Source organism: Hemitrygon akajei, chromosome 5, assembly GCF_048418815.1.
Source record: "Hemitrygon akajei chromosome 5, sHemAka1.3, whole genome shotgun sequence".
Taxonomy (NCBI): domain Eukaryota; kingdom Metazoa; phylum Chordata; class Chondrichthyes; order Myliobatiformes; family Dasyatidae; genus Hemitrygon; species Hemitrygon akajei.
The window spans coordinates 183026679-183042639 of NC_133128.1; the positions used below are offsets into that span (position 1 = coordinate 183026679).

Below are 15961 nucleotides of genomic sequence, written 5' to 3' on the forward strand. Positions count from 1 at the left end.
AATAAAGTATCTATCTATCTATCTAACTCTGTTCTGACGAAGAGTCGTTGACCTGAAATTTTGCCTCCTTCTCTTCCCCCAGATATGGCCTAACCTACAGAGTATTTGTTGCTGTCAGTTTTTTTTACATGGCCGAGTTTCTAGCTTGATGCTCAACCCAGCATGGATGGAAAGTGAACAAGGAGTCAACCAGATTTCAAACCGGACTGCTCGCCTCAAAGTCCAGTGTGGATGCAATGACCAGCCAAACGTGCAGAGTATTCCCAGCATTTTCTGTTTATATTGAAGTTGACAATGTATTTAATCACCTGCTGTTATGTTAGTCCTCAATTACTATCAATGCAATTTCAATTCAATGAGAATCTTCTGGGAATCATACAAGAGAAATTCTTACAGGACGCCTGCTCATCACGCTGAATAAAGATCGTTTACTAAGCCCCAATCTCCAAGTGGCTCAGTCAAAGTCACAACAAGATTTGTTCAGTCAAATCAAAACATCCTCATCTTATCTAAATTATGCCTAAAGTTGGAAATATGTGAAGAATAATTTTGAGTAAGAAGAGAAAGCAATGGTTGAGATGAGTTGCTCTCCAATCTTGACAATTTACTAAAAGAAATTTGCATGTAAGAGAGATCAGAGAACTCCACGCAACCAGCAACCACCCGAGCTACACATTTTCCAAATTATTTCCAGTAAAAAAGCAAGGTCTGGTAAATAATTTACAGTCTGACAGACCTAAGAGTAATAAAAAAAGGTCCAGAGTGAGATCGGAGTAAATAATTACACAGGAGAATGACCCTCCATGAATAAAGAGTAAAGCCCAGGTAATAAAGAGCAGGAGAATGAGGCCCAGTGACTCAATCATCAACAAAATGAAGCCAGTAGGAATAAAGAAATAGCAGAGGGGTCCAAGTGAATAATTAGCATTTTCCTGAAGGTCAATATTTTAAATACAATTAATTGCTTCTAATATTTCCCTTGCTCTCCAATTTAACATAAACTCACCCAAAAGAGGATAATCATCTTCTTTTTCAACAGAAATCCGAGGCTTTCCAAGTATTCTGAAGAAAATACGTAACAAGCTCAAAATGGTTAATTAGAGTTAATAAATAAGCCACGTTATTGGTTTACTATTGTCACATACAGTGAAAAACTTATTTTGCAGATCACTTCAAAGTCATACATACTTTAAGGAAGTACAAGGAGAAAGCTGCAACAGAATGAGCACTAGCACTAATGGAAGTTTCATTTCAGTTGTTATATTAGTTAATCCAATTTAGAGGTTCAGCCAAACCCTGAGCTAAAGTACTGTGCAATATGTTAGACACATATATATGGCTAAGGTGTCTCAGTCTTTTGCACGATACTGTATTTGTCAATATGAAGTTTGTAAATCTGGCGGGGAGAAAAGGATGCTGGGAATTGTGAGGATAGAGTGCCACAGAAGGGGTGCAGGCCAGGTGGCAGGGGAGGAGTGTCAGAGCTAAGGGTGGCGCAGGTACAGGCATACCCAGCCCTAAGACACCAGGCAAGGTCTCTTGATTCCAAATGATTCGTTTACTGATGAATACAGAATGTCTCTGGTGCTTCCCACTCCCTCCCGTCTCCCTTCCCCTTTTCCCAACCATGATACCCCTCTCCCTGCCCCCTTCCCATTCGCAATCCACAATAGAGACCCATATCAGAGTCAGGTTTATCATCACTCACATGTCATTAAATTTTGTTTGTTTTTGTGGCAGCAATACAATAGAATATGTAAAATTACTGCAGTACCGTGCAAACATCGGAGGCGCACTAGCTCTAATTATTGCAGTGTCTGTTAGTATTGACTAAAGCTACACAACTTTTCTTTGATAAAATAGGGAATGTTAGAAGTACTCAACAGGTGAGGCAGTAACAATGGAGAAAGGGAGAGAGTTAATGTGTCAGGTCAATGCCCTGTCCCCAGCTGATGGATATTTTGAGCGTTAAAATTGGAGCAGCGTTTGTAACATGAACTATGTTCTGCTTTAAGACTACTTCTGAACTGGTAACAGAAGATACTGCTTTATAACAAGAGTACAACTGAGCTTTTACAAGTGCTGCATTGCAGCATGACTTGCATCCAAGTGCCTTATTATCATTATGTGCCATAAAAGCAATGATTGTTCTTGTCAAATTTTTCTACAGAAGTGGTTTGCCGTTGCCTTCTTCTGGGCAGTGTCTTTGCAAGATGCGTGACCCCAGCTATTATCAATACTCCTCAGATTGTCTGCCTGATGTCAGCGGTCGCACAACCAGGACTCGTGATCTGCATCTGCTGCTCATATGACCGTCCACCACCTGCTCCCATGGCTTCATATAACCCTGACTGGGGGTGGGGGGGGGGGGGGCTAATCAGATGCTATACCTTGCTTAAGGGTGACCAGCAGGCTAGCGGAGGGAAGGAGTGCCTGAAACCTCCTTTGGTAGAGACATCTCCACCCTGACACCCACTAATCAGTCAGCAGGTATTAAAGGAGAGGTGTAACTGGTCCCAGATAAACGAACAAACTCCTTTATTCAAAAAAAAAAGCTGAACAAGTGAATTGAGTTTTGCGATGACCTTACGGAGAGGAAGGAGGACATTTTCTTCCCGCTATGAGGGAGGACATTGGGAAAGAATTGCAGATCATATCATTGCAGAGGAATCATACCAGGATATGACTACCACGCATGCCCACTAATTCCAACGCATACCAAGTTGTGCATGAGAAGATTGATGAAGTGTGAGAGACGTTGACTGGGGCATGACACATTTTCAGAATTAAACAGTACTGACTGGATGAGGTTGTGGAAGTGGATGGTCATCTCAAATGGACTGGGGAATTCTATTACATGTGACAACACCAAAACAGTATTGTCTGCTGTAAGTACACAAATCCTTATATTTATTTCATTATTGAGTTGTTAGGTAGCATCTTACTCTCAACCATTACATTTCTGGTCCAACACCATATATTATTAGGCCACTTTATACATTATTACAGGGGTTAATTTTAATCGTATTTTCTTGAGGCAAAATATGGTTTCAAAACAAAGCACTGTCTACACTATGAACAAGTAGTCAGCCATTATCATATAATTATAACAAAATAACATTTCTAATTCTGAAAGGTTTTCAAATTCATTCCAATGCTATTTTAGGTTCTTCAGTTCCACTGACGCCTGCACACAACACTCCAGCAATATATAAAAGGCTTTGACTCTCAAGCACTGTAGGCCAGGAACTGCCAGAAGAATTTCCAGCTTCTGCATTGCTGCTTTTTTTTCTTAACCCCTAATCTTACCACCGGTAATCTCTTTTTATCATGAATGTAGTGACAAATCATTTTGATTTCAGTTGCCCATTAGCCTCAATCTGCACCTCCTTGGAATGTGGAAAGGAGGTTGAAAACACAGAGGAAACCTCCATGGTCACAGGAGAAGCTTCAAGGGTATCCTTTTAGAAAGGCGATGAGGAGGAATTCCTTTTGCCAGAGGGTGGTGAATCTGTGGAATTAGTTGCCAAGGGTGGCTGTGGAGGCCAAGTCACTGTGTATACTTGAGGCACAGGTTGACAGAATCTTGATTAGTCAGGGCATGAACAGATACGAGGAAAAGGCAGGAGACTGGGGCTGAGAGGAGAATGGATCAGCCATGATGAAACGGCAGAGCAGACTTGATGGGTCAAATGGCCTAATTCTGCTCCTCTTATCTTATGGTCTAAATTCCACTCAGCACGGAAAAACAGTATTTATCCTGGCTTATTGGAGCTCCTTGGCGGCTGCAGTATCTGTAGTATTATTGTACTTCTTGGATTGCTTTGTTTTGCATAGAGCAGAAAAGACATAAGTTATTTATTTTTCAAAGCTATTAAGGGTAAATAGAATAATAACATCCAAAAGGGCATTAATTAAGTATCTAGTGAGTGAGACCTTGTAGGGGTAAGGGGAATGTGCTGGGGAATTGATGTGAAAGAAATGGCACGTCATAAACCAAATGATATAGTGGTCAATGTAAAGAGAAGGATTTGATAGATACACAAGCGCAAAGTAGAGGGGTCCAATGCTTTCAAATAATCCTAGGATTAGCAGAAGCTACAAAGATATGGAAAACACACGGCCAAGGATGATGAAAATTTTACAATCAAAGCTTTGGGAAATCACAAACCAACGTGGATTAGGAGTGATGAGTTTGAATTAAGATATGTGCAGTAATAACTAATAGGAAGTGTTAAGTCAAGAGATAGCAAATGCTTGGATGTTGCATCTGGCAGCATGTGTACCTGAGACAGAAAATAGGAAAGGACAAAAAAGGTCAAAGTTCAAAGTACATATACGTCATCATATACAACCCTGAGATACATTTCCTGGTGGGCATTCTCAATAAATCTATAGAATAATAACCATAATAGAATCAGAGGCCATGCAACTGGGGAGGTCACCTCAATGACCATCAGCCAGTGAAAAGTGGAGATTACAGATATTTAGGGATTCTTAGCCAAACTCATGGTCAAATAGGTCTTTAAATTTGTGCATGGTTTGCTACTGAGTAACTTAGAACAGGCTTAATATAATTTCTGTAAATCTCCAGCAAAAGCTATCCATTGAAATTATTGATCTTACATAGCAATGACGTTCTAGGGGTTTAACAGTACAAATTTGTGTAATTGTCATATTGTAGGAAGATGTGGGGAAACGAAGTGAGCTGCTAGAGACAGAAGAGACTACAGATGTTGTAATATGGAGCAGCAATCTGCTGGAGGGACTCAGTGGATTCAAAGTTCGAAGTATATTTACTAACATGTATGTATGTAGCATACAACCCTGAGATTCATCTTCCCACAACTAGCCATCAAACAAAGGAAACCATGCAATGAAAAACATCAACCACATGTTCAAAAACAGCAAATCACACAAATGGCAAAAGAAGAGTGAAAACTCAGAATATAAAACAGAAAGTCAATAGGGCTGGGAAGCTGAGCAAGATAGCTGTTATACATTTTCCAGTTAATAGACAGTAGGTGCAGGAGTAGGCCATTTGGCCCTTCTAGCCAGCACCACAATTCACTGTGATCATGGCAGATCATACACAATCAGTACCCCGTTCCTGCCCTCTCCCCATATCCCTTGACTCCGCTATCTATAAGAGCTCTATCTAACTCTCTCTTGAATGCATCCAGAGACTTGGCCTCCACTGCCTTCTGGGTCAAAGCATTCCACATATCCACCACTCTCTGGGTGAAAAAGTCTTTCTGCATCTCAGTTCTAAATGGCCTACCCCTTATTCTTAAACTGTGGCCTCTAGTTCTGGACTCACCCATCAGCGGGAACATGCTTCCTGCCTCCAGCTTGTTCAATCCCTTAATAATGTTATATGTTTCAATCAGATCCCCTCTCATCCTTCTAAATTCCAGTGTATGCAAGCCCAGTCGCTCCAATCTTTCAACATATGACAGTCCCGCCATTCCGGGAATTAACCCTGTGAACCTACGCTGCACTCCCTCAATAGCAAGAATGTCCTTCCTCAAATTTGGAGACCAAAACTGCACACAATACTCCAGGTGGGGTCTCACCAGGGCCCTGTACAGCTGCAGAAGGACCTCTTTACTCCTATACTCAATTCCTCTTGTTATAAAGGCCAGCATGCCATTAGCTTTCTTCACTGCCTGCTGTACCTGCATGCTTGCTTTCATTGACTGATGTACAAGAACACCTAGATCTCGTTGTACTTCCCCTTTTCCTAACTTGACTCCAAGACAATGAAGATTTTCTCATTGTTCTCAAGACAATGAAGATTTTTTTTTAAACTTTTAAATTAATGAACTTCATACTTAAATCTAGAAATTATTAGCAACACACACAAAATGCTGGAGGAACTCAGCGGGCAAGGCAGCATCTATGGAAAACAGTTAACAATTGCTGTTTCAGGCTGAGACCCTTCATCAGGACCGGAAAAAAAGATGTGAATTTAGATCAAGAAGGTGGGGGGAAAGGAGAAAGAAGTACGTGTTAGGTGAGAGGCGAAACCAGGAGAGGGAATGGATGAAGTAATGGGCTGGAAACCTGATAGGTAGAAGGGATAACGGGCTGTAGAAGGGGGAATCGGATAGGAGTGGACAGAAGACCGTGGAAGAAAGGGAAAGGGGAGGAGCACCAGAGGGAGGTGATGAACAGGCAATGACAAGAGGTGATAGAGGGAAATGGGAATGGGAAATGTGAAGGGGGAGGAGTAATTACTGGAGGTTCAAGAAAATCGATGTTTTTGCCATCTTGCCCAGACGGAATAAGGTATTGTCCCTCCAACCTGAGTGTGGCTTCATTGTGGCAGTAGAGGCGGCCACGGACTGATATGTCAGAATGGGGATGGGAAGTAGAATTGAAGAGGGTGGCCACCAGAAGATCCCACTTTTTCTGACAGATGGAGCGCAGGTGCGCGGCCAGAAATTACTACTTACTTTTGATGTTTCTTGGACAGGTACTGGTAAACTGTCCCTGGATTGGCCACACCTTTCATCGCTCGCTTGGGAAGTTCAATAAAGTAGGAAGATGGCATCTTTGCATGATAATGCGTCTCCTCATCACAGGAAACCACGCCAGGATACGTCATCATCAGTCGTGCTGCTATATTTACTTTCCGACCAATAACTTTTTCATGAAAAGTGATACAAATTGGTAAATTGATAAATCAAATTTTTACGTGTTGCACATACCAAAGCACAGTGAAGAACTTAGTTTTGTAAGCCATTAATGGAGATCATTTCACCACATCAGTACGTCAGGGTAACACAAGGGAAACACAATAACCAAAAAGCAAAATAAAGTGGCACAATTGCAGGGGAAGCAGACGATAAAGTGCAAAATCTTAATAAAGCAGTATGAGAGGTTGGAAGTCCACCATACATACAAAGAGACCATTAAATAGTCATATAATAGACTGGAAGCTGTCCTTGAGCCTGGCGGTAGCTGCTTTGTAGCTTCTGCCTGATTGGAGGGCAGTATGAGAGAGAAGATCTGGGCAAGACTGTGGTGAGTTCCTCCAGAGTTTCGTGTGCTGTCTGTGATTATACTGGCTGCTTTACCTAGACAGTGTGAAGAATAAACAGGCCCATAGAGGTAGTTGGTTTTCATGATATGCTGAATACCATCTACAACTCTCTGCAGTTTCCTGTGGTCTCATGCAGAGCATTTGCCATACAAAGCCATAATTAATTATTTTATTGTTTTCCCTTGTACAGTGTCAATGCACTGATCTGATGAAATGACTTGTATGGATGGCATGAAATTTTAGCACATGACAATACACCAGTTTAATGTTACCCAAGTCCTCCTTAGCAAAATCTGCAAGACCTCATCCTCTGCACTGGAAACGATGTGCTCCTCTTTCTCTTGTCTGAGCTGCAGACCACTCATAGAACCATTGAACATTACAACACAGAAACAGGCCTTTCTCGGCTGTGCCGAACCATTTTTCTGCCTAGTCCCACTGACTTGCACCTGCCCCAATAATAAAAAAAATTAATAGAATATCTGTGCTATTCCTTTATGTACAATATTAGTGCCCATGAGTCTGAATTGGAAAAACACGTACTCTTAGCATACACTGCAGACATCTTTACCCCTCTGTATTTCACGGTATCACCAATGTATCATAGTCATACAATCATTGAGCAGTACAGCGCAGAAACAGGCCCTTTGGTCCATCTAGTACGTGCTGAGCCATTAATCTTCCTAATTCCATCATCCTGCACCCAGACTATAACCCCTCACCCCCTCTCATCCATGTACCTATCCAAATTTCTCTTAAATGTCAAAATCGACCCTACATCCACCACTTGCATTGCCAGCTTATTTCACACTCTAACCACCCTCTGAGTGAAGAGGTTCCCTCTCATGTTCCCCTTAAACATTTCACCTTTCTCCCTTAAGCATGACCTCTGGTTGTAGTTCCGCCCAACCTGTGGAAAAAGCCTGCTTGCATTTACCCTGTCTATACCCCTCATAATTTTGTATACCTCTATATAACTTCAACATAACATTCCTTCTCTTGATGAAGGGTTTCAGCATGAAACATCAACTGTTTACTCTTTTCCATAGATGATGCCTGGCCTGCAGAGTTACTCCAGCATTTTACATGCGTCGCCAGGAATGCTGCGGACTCAATCCGAGATTCCAAGATGTCCCCTACCCTGGCAGCATACGACATGGGAATCTCATTGGCATCCAAAGAGCCTCCTTTCTGTTCCCCTAACCAATGGATTCCCCTATTACGATAGCTCACCTCTTCTCCCTTCCCTTCTGAGCCAGAACTAGACTTATTACCAAAGATTTGACAGCTGTGGCTTTCCTCTGCTAGGGCATTCCACCCTCCTCCCCCCTCAGTATCCAATGCAGTATATCCATTGTTGAGGGGAATGGACACAGAGGTACTTTGCATTGACTGACTTTCCCCTTTCCCCCTCCTGCCAGTCACCCAGTTACCGGTGTCCTGCACCTTGGGTGTGATTACCTCCCTGTATCACTCCCTGCCCATCAACCCCTCAGCCTTTCAAATGGTCTGGAGTTCATCCAGTTCCAGCTCTAACGTCTTAACACAGTTTGTTAGCTGCAGCTGGCTGCACTTTGTGCAGGTGTAGAAGACAAGGAGGTTTCCCTGCCCTCCCACACTGCACAAGAGCAGTCCACTACCTTGCCTGGCATTTCCACTTCTATAAATATTCAAGAAAGAAAGAATAAATAACAAAGAAAAACTACCTATGACCTTTGCCTCTCCTTGCCAAAGCCTCAACTCCCCACTAACACTGGCCCACTCACACCTAACTTCTTTTTATTAGATCTGTTCAAGTACCTAATCACATGCAATCCGACGTCTTCTTGAAAACTGTGACACACAAAATGTGCTGACTGACCCTGTTTGCTTCTTTTAAACTCTCTATCCATCAACACAACCTAATGTCGCTTCGGGGTCTGTGGCGTGCAACAGGTGTCATTTATCACGTAACACACACAAAATGCTGGCGGAACACAGCAGGCCAGGCAGCATCTTTAGGAAAAAGCACTGTCGACGTTTCAGGCCGAGACCCTTTGTCAGGACTAACTGAAAGAAAAGATATTAAGAGATTTGGAAGTAGGAGGGGGAGGGGGAAATGCGAAATTATAGGAGAAGACCGGAGGGGGTGGGGTGAAACCAAGAGCTGGGAAGGTGATTGGCAGAAGGGATACAGAGCTGGAGAAGGGAAAGGATCATGGGACGGGAGAAAGAAAGGGGGAGAGGAGCACCAGAGGGAGATGGAGAACAGGCAGAGTGATGGGCAGAGAGAGAAAAATAGGGGGAGGGGGAGAATATAAAAACAAATCAGGGATGGGGTAAGAAGGGAAGGAGGGGCATTAACGCAAGTTAGAGAAGTCAAAGTTCATGCCATCAGGTTGGAGGCTACCCAGCCGGTATATAAGGTGTTGTTCCTCCAACCTGAGTGTGGCTTCATCTTGACAGTAGAGGGGGCTATGGATAGACATATCAGAATGGGAATGGGACGTAGAATTGAAATGTGTGGCCACTGGGAGGTCATGTATTTATCACGTATTCCTTTGCATTGTTTGCCTTCCCCAAATGCATTAACTCGCACTTCTCTAGAGCAAATCCTATCTGCCACTCCTGTGCCCAGAGCAGAGAATGAGTCTACAGGCGACCCCTGCATTAACAGGATGAAGGAATTTTGCCCTTCACTACTCACTACCCAGTAAGAGTGTGAGTGTGTAAATAAACAGTGAAAAAGAGACAATAAATTTTGTCTCAATTTATACTTTTCAACTCATATTTCCTGATGCATGTCCAGATAGAATCACAGGATATTTTAGTGCAATACAGTAAATTTGATTTTTTTTAAAACATAGGATAATCTGTTTTACATATAGATGTGGGATTACAATATTTAAAACAAGAAAATATAAACAAAATCTACCACATGGTTTAGATATTTTATACGAATTTTCTGTTTACCTGTATATTCATGACGTAGAGGATGACCAACTACACCACAGAATAAAGGGCCACTTGCTATACCAATAGATGCTACACTGAAATATGAGAAAATATAATCTTAGAGTTGTTCTCCACAAAATCAGGTCCCTCTGCCCCCATCCATGCAGATTTTTCCTCTTCCCCAGGGCACCACTGCTCAATACAAGAGGACATGGCTTTAAGGTAAGGGGAGGGAAGTTCAAGGGGGATATTAGAGGAAGGTTTTTTTACTCAGAGAGTGGTTGGTGCGTGGAATGCACTGCCTGAGTCAGTGGTGGAGGCAGATACACTTGTGCTGCCTTTATGGCTGTTATTTAGTTTATAATATTTTCGCGTAGTAATTTGTTAGCATTTTTTTAGTTAAAGTTAGGATTGTTTAAATCAATTGATTTGTCTGTAATACATCGCGGCTGCGATGACGTCACATCCGGGTTCGCCGCGTCTTGTGGGAAATTACCGGTTTGAGATTCACGCAAGGGTGGGGGTCACTCACATGTGCCACCATAACGCCGACTAGGGTCTCTCTATGCACCAAAGACACAGTGAAAGCAACGCTGTAAGTCATTAGATAATCGATATTTTGAGTTAAAATGTTAACGCCGATTCTGTTAAAAGTAACGACGGTCGGTAAGGTTTACCTTTTCGTCAGTTAAAGAGTCGGGATAGTTTGTATTGAAGTGTATCTAAAGCAGCCAATGGAGCAGCTAGATTCTGACTGTATGCTGCACTTTAATGTAATGTAGTTATTGTAGTTTTACCTTTGCAAGTATTCACAATGTAAATGTGATATTTAGAAGGAAACAAACACTGTACCAATCTTGTATTGTTTTTCAACAGTTTTCACCATGCGTTAATGTGAAGAGTGAACAGTAAATGGTTAATCTTACTGCGGCCTCGTTTGCATTGATTCTGGTTTATCTCAACGTTTACCTCGGCGTTACGTCACACCCGAGCGAGAACGTTACAACACTAGTGAAACTTAAGAGACTACTAGACAGGTATATGGAGGAATTTAAGGTGGGGGGGGTTATATGGGAGGCAGGGTTTAAGGGTCGGCACAACATTGTGGGCCGAAGGGCCTGTACTGCGCTGTATTGTTCTATGTTCTATGTGTCAGTGGTCGCATAAGCAGGACTTGTGATATGCACCAGCTGCTCATACGACCGTCCACTGCCTGCTCCCTTGGCTTCATGTAACCCTGATGAGGGGGATAAGCAGGCGTTACACCTGCAGGCCAGCGGAGGGAAGGAGTGCCTGATATCTCACTCAGTAGAGATGTATCATCACACCACCACCCCCAGTAGAGCTACTACCCCTCTCTTATTCCTAAGTTCTACCCATGTAGCCTCATTGGATGATCCCTTCAGGATATTCTCTGTAAGGACAGCTATGATATTCTCTGTAATGAGTACTCTTCCTGTATTCTCAACTCTCTCACCTGAAATCCTAATGTTATTCCTAAAATTTCTAAAACCCTGCTGTCATGTCTGAAACAGAGGCATCATTTCAAGTGCTGAATCATATTCTATGCTGAAAGTAAATGCACCGAGCCTGACAGCCCTTCCGTGTTCCCTAGCACACCTTTGACTGCTGAACTTGTTTGATTCTTCCGATCAACATGGCGCTGAGCTGCATTGTCTGTCAAGGTCCTGGCTCAGACATAGCTGTCTTTTTAGGTTTGTAGGGATGTTTTTGTGGATAACCTGGCAAGTTTGGGGTCAGGATAGTGTTTTGAGACAGAGATAGGGTGAGTTAGAGGTCAAGCACAGTAAATGAAGAGGCAGAGGTAGGAGCCGGTGTTTGTAGTCCAGGTCGGAGCAGTCAAAGGACAATGATAATGGAGGTTGGGTTGTCAGGCTCTGAGGATGGAGACCAGGTTGGCAAATCCTGGGTTGGAGGCCCATGCAGGCAGAAGGCACGAGGACCACACCGGTGTTCCCTCAGGTCAGTGAGTCCTGGGGTCAGAGGTCCATGCAAGTCCAGAGGGTGAGGCCCAAGGGTCAAGGTATCAGTCCTGTGGCTGAGACCTGAAGGACAAAGTCACTATTGATATCTAGAGGGGCCAGTGTAATCTGGAGGTAAATGCCCAAAGGTCAAAGTCTGAAGTTGGTGAGTCCACAGGTTGAAGTCCCTGGGTTGGTTTGTCTGGTTACAGACCTGAAATCTGCACGTCTGTGAGTCTAGGCCAGGGACTGGACATTGGAGGCCTGAGAATGTGAGTCTGAGAGTGAAGGGCATGGAATGGAGGCCTGGAGGTGGCCTGTCCTGGCTGTGAAGGCCTGACTATAGGTGGGAAAAAGACATGTTTCACTGATGTGTTGTTTTTGTTGTTGTTGCCACTTGCGTTGTTCTGCTGAACACTGTGGGCCTGCTATTTTAGTGGAGACACTCGTGGGCTGTCCCCAGCACATCCTGAGGTGTATTGCACTATACGTTTTGATGTACACGTGATAAATAAATCTGTACCTAAATCTGATTTATCTCCAACTTCTCTCCACCTACCGCACTGTTACTATGCCTCCACCTCACCTATATTGATTATCATGGATTAACAAAATTTGCAGCTGGAATCTTTTCTAATACATCTAAACAATTTAATTCCTTACCTGACATATCTCAGTTTATTACAGAATTCACGAACATTGTGTGAGCACTGTAAAGCGTTTCCACATTCATCTTCCCCTTTGTCACCAGGAAGACCAAAAATACAAAGAAAAGTACATCCCTGAAAAAAAATGACACAGCTGTTAGATACACAAATATTACCCTCAAATTTAAACACAGTTTCAACAACTGACCTGCAGTGGAGAACAGTATACTTTTGAGATTTATGAGGTTATTGAGATATATACGGATTTTAAACACTCCCAACAATCACTCATTGCTCATCTCTGTCCTGAGTAAAGTATTAACATGCAAATTATAAATCACAACACAGTTGCTATCGTAGAAAGTCAATGCACAAAAGGAATTCCAATTAGTTTGCTTTGATGGTGTGATTGTGAAAGGTACTGAAGGCCTTTTCATTTACTCAAGCAGTGTCTACGCACCAGATGAGCTGGATATTTGTTTAATTTTTCATGCCGGAACAGCTTCGCTGCTAGAGAATTTTGGGCGAGCTTTGATCATCTGCTTACTTTGGAAGATGAGAGGTGAAGCCAGGTGGGTGGGCAAAGTCAATGGCTGGAAAAGAAAGTATCTGATAGGAGAGGAGAGCAGACCCTAGGAGAACGGGAAGGAAGAGGGAACTCAGGGTTAAGTAATAGGCAGTAAGCACTGAACATCCAAAGGGAAAAGTTACACATCTTCAGGGTATTTTCTGCTGTCAACAAACTGTTTCAGGTAAAAATGGGACAAGCATCTTGACAAACTGAGGATTATTGTCTATCTCTATCATATCACTGTATGCTTTATTTATTAAGTTGTGAGGGACACACATCGCAGTATTACCCATTAGAGTCTTTTAAGGAAAGTTGCAGGTATTAGTGCCATCTGGTGGTTACTTTGTTCTACAATTTTTCAACTTTTTGTTCTGATTGCGCCCCTTTCTTTTAATGAAAAATGCTTAACTAATGCTTTCCTTGGGAATGATGTCTCTAATGTTCTTACAACAGTGAGGCTGCTGCAAATATGTTCTTCATTCATCTACTCCTACATGTACTTTCACAAACAACAAACAAAACTTTGACTTCACTTACTTTGTCAAACATAAAGACCTTATTTATTCTGCCCTGATAATTTCTGAATTCATTGTTAATTCTAATACAACAAGCCTGAATGGATTGGCATTGATGATACATGGTTGCACTCTCCACAAACTGCAGGTTCACAAACACCACGGTCGCTGGTCGCATTTCGGACAAATATTCCAAAGGGACTGCATCATCGATCTAAGTCAGAATCAGAATCAGGTTCACTATCACCGGTATTTGTTGTGAAACTTAATGTCATTGCAGCAGGAATACAATGCAATACATCAATCGTAGCATTAGAAAAATGTGAATTACAGTTAATATATTTTAAACATTTTTTAAATTAAATAAATAGTGCAGAAGTAAAAATAAAAATTAGTGAGCTAGTGTTCATGGGATCAATATTCATTCAGAAACCGGATGGCAGAGGGGAAGAAGCTGTTCCTGAATCATTGAATGTGTACCGTCAGGCTCCTGTACCTCTTCCCGGATGGTAGCAATGAGAACAGGGCATGTCCTCGGTGCCGGGGGTTCTTAATGATAGATGCCGCCCTTTTTGAGGCATCGCTCCTTGAAGATGTCCCAGATACTACAAAGGCTAGTGCACACGATGGAGCTGCTTTAAGTTTACAGTGCTTTTCAGTTTATTTTGATCCCGTGCAGTAGTTCCCCCCACCCCCAATACCAGACGGTGATGCAGTCAGTTAGAATACTCTCCACAGTACATCTGTATAAATTTGAGTGTGCCTGGTGACATAGCAAATCTCCTCAAACTCCTAATGAAATATAGCCACTGCCATGCCTTCTTTGTAACTACATTGCTATGTTTGGCCCAGGATAGATCCACAGAGATACTGACATCCAGGAGCTAGAAATTCCTACTCTTTCCACTTGAGATCCCACTATGAAGACTAGCGGGTGTCCCTCATTTAACCCTTTCTGAAGTCCACAATCAGTTCTTTTGTCTTACTGATGTTGAGTTCAGTGTTATTGCTGTGACACCACCCTAGTGGCTGGCACATCTCACTCCTGTACGCCTTCTCATCACCAACTGAAATTTTGCTGACAATAGTTGAGTCATCAGCAAATTTATGGATGGTACTCGAGTTGTGGCTAGCCACAGTTATAGGTGTAGAGAGAATGGAGCAGCGGGCTAAATTTACCTAAATTTTAAAAAAAGAAATTCTCACAGCAATGTGATGTAAAGCATTTTTATATTAGGTAGCTTTTATTTGGAAAGCATGGTAAATAGATTATTTGATGAATGCCATTTACATGAGCCTTCAGATAAAATATTTGAGCCTTGCTTCATGGAATTGAAAAGAACTTGGAATGACTGCATTAAAAGTAACATGCTACTGGAGTAAAGTGGTTTTAATTGAGAAACAGTTTTTAAGTGGGGGGAACTCAATGAAACTTTACCCTGAATCTATTTCTGAAAATCCAATAGCTGTGAAGAGTAAGAATTTCAGGTTGTATACTGCATACATTAAAATGAACCTTTAAAATGCAGCCATTTGTAGATCAGTGAGGATATTCAGGGGTAACATTCATTCATCTGGTACCACTGAAACCAATGTCTGACAATAACATATCTTCTGTGTAATTTTTGTTGGGCTTTTATCAAATTAGGCATTCCGTCAATGATCAGGAGGCCAAGTCATTAGGTATATTTAAGGTAGAGGTTAATAGATTCCTGATTAGTCAGGGCATGAAGGGATCCGGGGAGAAAGCAGGAGACTGGGGCTGAGAGGAAAAATTGATGAACTATGATGAAATGGTGGAGCAGACTCGATTGCCCAAATGGTTGAATCCTGTTCCTGTATCTAGGATATGTGATGAGAAATCTTCCTGAGATGCATTAATCTAACCCTTCCCATCCACGTACCCATTCAAACATTGTTTAAACATCATAATTGTCCTCGTTCCAGCACCGCCTTTACAACTGTTTTGTATAGCCATCATTCTTTATGCGGAAAATATCTCCCCTCTCACCTAAAAGCTATGCCTAAATTTTAGACTCGCATAGCCTGGGAGGAAGACTGACTAAATACCCACATCATGCCCCTCATAATTTTATAAACCTCGATAAGATCACCTCTTAATCTCCTCCACACCCAGCCTATCCAGAGTCTGCTGAGTTTCTCCAGCATTTTGTGTGTGTTGCTTGGATTTTTAGCATCTGCAGATTTTCTCCTGCTTGGCAACCTAACCAGTTCCCCTTATGACTCAAACCCTCCAATTCCAC

At 42.3% G+C, this 15961-nt stretch overlaps 1 protein-coding gene and 1 long non-coding RNA gene across 2 annotated transcripts in view; one reads left to right on the forward strand and one right to left on the reverse strand.

Annotated features, from left to right (window-relative positions):
• LOC140728538 (adenylate cyclase type 10-like) overlaps window positions 1-15961 on the reverse strand; it is a 123608-nt gene that overhangs the window by 87164 nt on the left and 20483 nt on the right. Inside the window, exons 8-12 of the mRNA XM_073047406.1 lie at window positions 13720-13911; window positions 12628-12746; window positions 10001-10077; window positions 6459-6648; window positions 1007-1062 (exon numbers count right to left, since the gene is read on the reverse strand). Of these exons, the coding sequence (XP_072903507.1) occupies window positions 1007-1062; window positions 6459-6648; window positions 10001-10077; window positions 12628-12746; window positions 13720-13911 (634 nt within the window). The remainder of the gene's footprint in view (window positions 1-1006; window positions 1063-6458; window positions 6649-10000; window positions 10078-12627; window positions 12747-13719; window positions 13912-15961) is intronic.
• On the forward strand, window positions 10425-10907 carry LOC140728539 (uncharacterized). Its single transcript, XR_012099102.1, has 2 exons — window positions 10425-10577; window positions 10859-10907. It is a non-coding gene; the product is annotated as an uncharacterized lncRNA (long non-coding RNA).